Genomic DNA, 5000 nt, shown 5'->3' on the forward strand with positions numbered 1-5000 from the left:
ACCCTAACCCTAACCCTGCGTTAAAAACGTTACGTACAATTCTTACTTTTGTAAACTCTGATATGTGACATGGAGCAGCAAGTTTTGATTTGAAGCAACAAATACGCAAATACGTACGAGCAGAACCATTAAAGCATTTATTGAAAGCTGGCCTTCAAACTGTGAATATTATGGCATGAATAGCAACAGAGTTGTGAAGCCAGCTGAAGCAATGGAACACAAACAAACACTCTTCTGCAGAGCGATGCCTTCATGAAAGGAAGAGTAAAAGTGGAAAAGAAGCTTTTCCTTTTGACCTGTTTGCTGTGTCTCTAGAAAGTTCCACAAAGAAGCAGATACCTTCATTATCGTCCAGTGTTGGTGACATGTTTTCGTATAGCTTTTTTTTTGCAGAGCTGAACGGTCGATGGTTTACCTCTTGTACCCCAGTCCCATGTCCACAGGGGACTAATCTTTGGGCTTTGTTTATGGCCAATCAGTTGTTTTTGTGTGTGTTTTCTCCATATTCCAACCCTTGCCCTTTATCTTTGTGTTATCTGAAGTCCAAAAAAATGGAGGAAAGTCATTGAAAACAAGTCCATTATTCTAAAGACCTCCTTAGAAACGTGAAGGGTTCTTGCGCGCCAGAAATTGGATTTTGCACAATCTCCTGAATTGATTGGAAAAAAGGGGGGATTTTAGTCCATAGTCCTCCCCCCAGCCCCTCTCTACCAGGCCGCCGTCTCCCCCATCTCCCCCCCCTGGTGGGACATGGGGGCGCTGTAGCTGGAGTTGCTGGCCAGGGAGAATGGGGGGCTGGGTCCTCCCCCATACGCCTCCCCCGGGACCGTCTGCAGGGACCCGGGCAGACCCGGGTCCGGACTGGGCGTCTCCGCGTGGGAGATCATGTCCGTGAAGCGCTGGTCGTCTGACGGGTGGTGGCCCGGACCGGAGCCCTCCAGGCCCCCGGGGCCCGAGCCCAGGATGTAGGGGGACTCGGCGGGGGAGTGAGCCTGAGAGGAGGGGGGTCCGTGGGGGAAGAAGTCATAGGTGCTCCCTGGGCCATAGTAGTCGCCCTGGTACTCTGTGGAGGAGACAAGAGGTCAGTGAGGGGAGAGCCACAATCACAGACGATTAGTACATGTATATTTATACACACATCAGTGTCTAACATTTGGAGTTCATTATCCAAAACCAGGAGGAAGATAAAATATTAATCTTATCTGCTCTGAGCTAATGATCATTTTTTTCACCTCATTAGCTAAATTCAACCCTCACATTATTCACCTGCTCACCTTTTCAAGTATGCCACCAAAAGAAAATTGTTATTGGTTATTTCACATCTGAATCTTATGAATGGATCTTCCTCTACAGTTGAAAAGAAAGTGAATCTAAACGTTATGCTCTTCAGGCCACAGTGTCTCTTCAGCACAAAGCCCACGTGTGTCCCTCTCTGACGTCAAACTGGCCCTCTTCGTCTTCCTAAACCCTTCCCTTGACTCCACCTCCGGCTCTCTCCAAGCCTCCAGCGCATGTCCCTGTGCAGTGTGCAACCTGCTGCCCTCTCTGATCGGATTTCTAATTCAAACAGAAACTGCTTCCTCAAATAAAGCCTGCCTCGGTCCTGTCGATTACACACGCATAACAAATTCATGCGTTCATCTCGTACCGTAGTCATCATCAAACACAACTGAAGACATAAAGAGAAACATGAAACGACCTGACCAACAGAAACACTTTAATGCACCGCTCTTTTTCATCCAAACAGCGTCTTTCACTGGATGACAAAGCAATCCAGGCCTTGTTGTGCGTTGCATTGTCGTGTCCTTATGAAAACATCCTGTCCGTCTTCACAGTACCGGGCTGTATAATAATCAACTGGTTTCCTGTCCAATAGAGTTTCCCCAGAGGCCATGAATCCACCATGAACATAGATCCCTAGTCCAAGAGACGCCTTCACCAGGACTCTGTTGGACTCATTCTGTCTCCAATGTTCCTCACAACAACCTCTAGCAGCATGGAGAGCGCTGAAGGTGCATGTCCTTTTGAAAAGGGACATTATCAGACAAAAATGTTGGGCTGCGTTCTCCTCGTCACCGGCACCACATTTGCAGATGGTCGCAGTAGGTTGAACGTTGGAAACATTGATCCAACAATTAACTTGAGCCTAATTTCTCCAAGCAATGTGTGAGCATGAACCCAGCCCTGAAGCACAGAGCCCACGTTGGGGCCGCTCATCACCAAGGCTGTTACGATGACTACAGAGCCATTTAGCAGGAGCTTTGATCCAGACGATGGATTCAGATCCTTGCGGGGAAGGAACTTGTCAGGGATTAGGGCATCTTGCTCTGCCTACAGGTAGACCGGGGGGGTCGATCCCGTCCGCTTCCTTCTCTGAGGGGAACACCCTATAGTTACTCTCCTGACTGGCCCCAATTCCTCAGTCCGCACTAGGGGTACAGGCACTATGTACATCGGGCCCCCAGATCCCCAGGTCCTCTGTAGGGCCTTCTGCCTGTACAACATCCAGCTGGCAGAAGGATTAAAATGCCTTAGAAACCTTGAAAACAAATCAAGAATGTAAATCAAAAAATGTACATGAAAAGTGTTAAACTTTGATAAACAATTCAAGAAATGTACCCCTCTATCAAAAAACTAAGCTATAAAAAGATCATCTCATGCGGATTTATCTTACTTATTTATAAATCTCTACAACCTTTATTCATGCTCAATCCCATGGTTTTACACGTAATTCCATTCAATGACCAAATGTATTGCCAAAACATCCTGGTGAACCAAATCATATTTTTCTCACACTATTATTTCTAAATTGGCACTTGTAAGTTACCTGAGGAAAATATTTATCACAACACATTTTACTGGGATTGCCTGCACTGGCAACCCGAGCATTGTTACACATATATAGAGGTGACAGGGCATCACTAAACAAGCTAATTATTGTGTCTCACAAACACAGCCCCGCTAGTTTGGCTGACCTTGAGAAAAAAAACGACAGGCTGATTAGCAGTTTGTGCTGGTATGCGTGCATTCCTGTGTGGTGTGTGCGTGTGTTCCTGTGTGTGCGTGTGTATGTGTGTGTGTGTGTGTGTGTGTTTGTCTGTGTGTTAGTGTGTGTTTTTTTCTTAAAAAATAAATAAATAATAATAATCACATTCACAACTGCTTCCCACAAAACCCAGACCCAACATATGCTCTCTCTCTCTCTCTCTCTCTCTCTCTCTCTCTCTCTCTCTCTCTCTCTCTCTCTCTCTCTCTCTCTCTCTCTCTCTCTCTCTCTCTCTCTCTCTCTCTCTCTCTCCCTCTCCCTCTCTAGCCCTCTCTCCCTCTCTCTCTCTCTCTCCCTCTCTAGCCCTCTCTCCCTCTCTCTCTCTCTCTCTCTCTCTCTCTCTCTCTCTCTCTCTCTCTCTCTCTCTCTCTCTCTCTCTCTCTCTCTCTCTCTCTCCCTCTCTCTCTCTCTCTCTCTCTCTCTCTCTCTCTCTCTCTCTCTCTCTCTCTCTCTCTCTCTCTCTCCCTCTCTCCCTCTCTCCCTCTCTCTCTCTCTCTCTCTCTCTCTCCCTCTCTAGCCCTCTCTCCCTCTCTCTCCCTCTCTCTCTCTCTCTCTCTCTCTCTCTCTCTCTCTCTCTCTCTCTCTCTCTCTCTCTCTCTCTCTCTCTCTCTCTCTCTCTCTCTCTCTCTCCCTCTCTCCCTCTCTCTCTCTCTCTCTCTCTCTCTCTCTCTCTCTCTCTCTCTCTCTCTCTCTCTTTCTCTCTCTGTGAGGAGTGGCAGATGAACATAAGGAAGAGGCAAGCTCCAGTAATGAGAGCGACCATCTTGTGCTGTGACAGCACAAAGGGCTGTGAAAAGCAGTGGCCCAGCAGAGAAATGAGAGTGAGGTGTGAAGGCTTTCTCCTGCTCCCCCCACACCTCCATTCTAGCCTCGGATCCTTCCTTGCATCCATTTTGCTGCATCCTGTGTGCAACACTTGATGTACTGCAGTGTATGAAAAGACACCATCCATTCAGTTCATACTATATACATTTTGCTGTATACAGTATATGTGTATATACATGTGTATATATATATTTGTATGTATATTTATATTTGTGTGTGAATAAATATTTGTGTGTGTATGTATATCTATGTGTGTATATGTATATTTTTAATATGCATTGTGACCTATGACACATTGCATATATTTGCTTTATTATTAAACAGTTACGGTAATTGTAATGTCCATTGTGGTAATTTATCTACATTGAGTATCATTTTAAATACATATATTGATTTTAGATGTAATACAGTCCAACCTTAGTCAACTCGTTGATTTACCTAATTAGTAATTAACTAACTACAGTGTGTTCCACTATTTCCTGCTCACACAACACATTGGCATCTTTTGATAATGGGGTTTGTAGTTTTTTGATTTAAATGCAAAAACGTTTTGAAAGGGAAATTAATAACAGATTTAGCTTTTAGATTTTTTATTATTTTGCATATTCATGTAGGTTTTGACTTTTGAGTTTTCACCCTTGTACGAAAACAATTATTAATTCCTGAATTTAAATTATTTAAGGCTATATGTGCACGATGAGCCCTGCAATGGCAGTACACTTAATGTCAGTACATTAAACCTTGAACACATCACGAGACAAACAAAGCTCTACCTCTGCCAGATGGAACCAAACAACTATTTTGTGCGGCAAACATATGTCCTTGGATTTCATTTACATTGTCTTAAAGTTTAAGTGTTTTATGGCATTGATGTTTTGTCTGAGATCCCTATTTGCTATTAAGCAGTCTTTGTAAAACAGAAACCCTCCTATACTCCTATATACTACTACAGTCAGACAAGCAGCAAAGATTGATTCAGAGATCAGAATACATTTCCCCATTCTTTAAAGATGAATTAGGAAAATATCATTAAAGACATACACAAATTTCAAGTGAGAAGCCAACCACATTAAAACAATTACTTCACTCCAATACTAGCATGAAAAGTGAGGTAGTTCAATTCCACATA

At 44.0% G+C, this 5000-nt stretch overlaps 1 protein-coding gene across 1 annotated transcript in view; it reads right to left on the reverse strand.

The window, feature by feature from the left end:
* Window positions 1-114: 114 nt before the first annotated feature.
* Window positions 115-5000, reverse strand: part of lhx5 (LIM homeobox 5) — an 11316-nt gene continuing 6430 nt past the window's right edge. The window contains exon 5 of the mRNA XM_030355674.1: window positions 115-1063. Within this exon, the coding sequence (XP_030211534.1) occupies window positions 708-1063 (356 nt within the window). The 3' untranslated portion in view covers window positions 115-707. The remainder of the gene's footprint in view (window positions 1064-5000) is intronic.

The sequence above is a fragment of the Gadus morhua genome, chromosome 4 (assembly GCF_902167405.1).
Source record: "Gadus morhua chromosome 4, gadMor3.0, whole genome shotgun sequence".
NCBI classification, from domain to species: Eukaryota; Metazoa; Chordata; class Actinopteri; order Gadiformes; family Gadidae; genus Gadus; species Gadus morhua.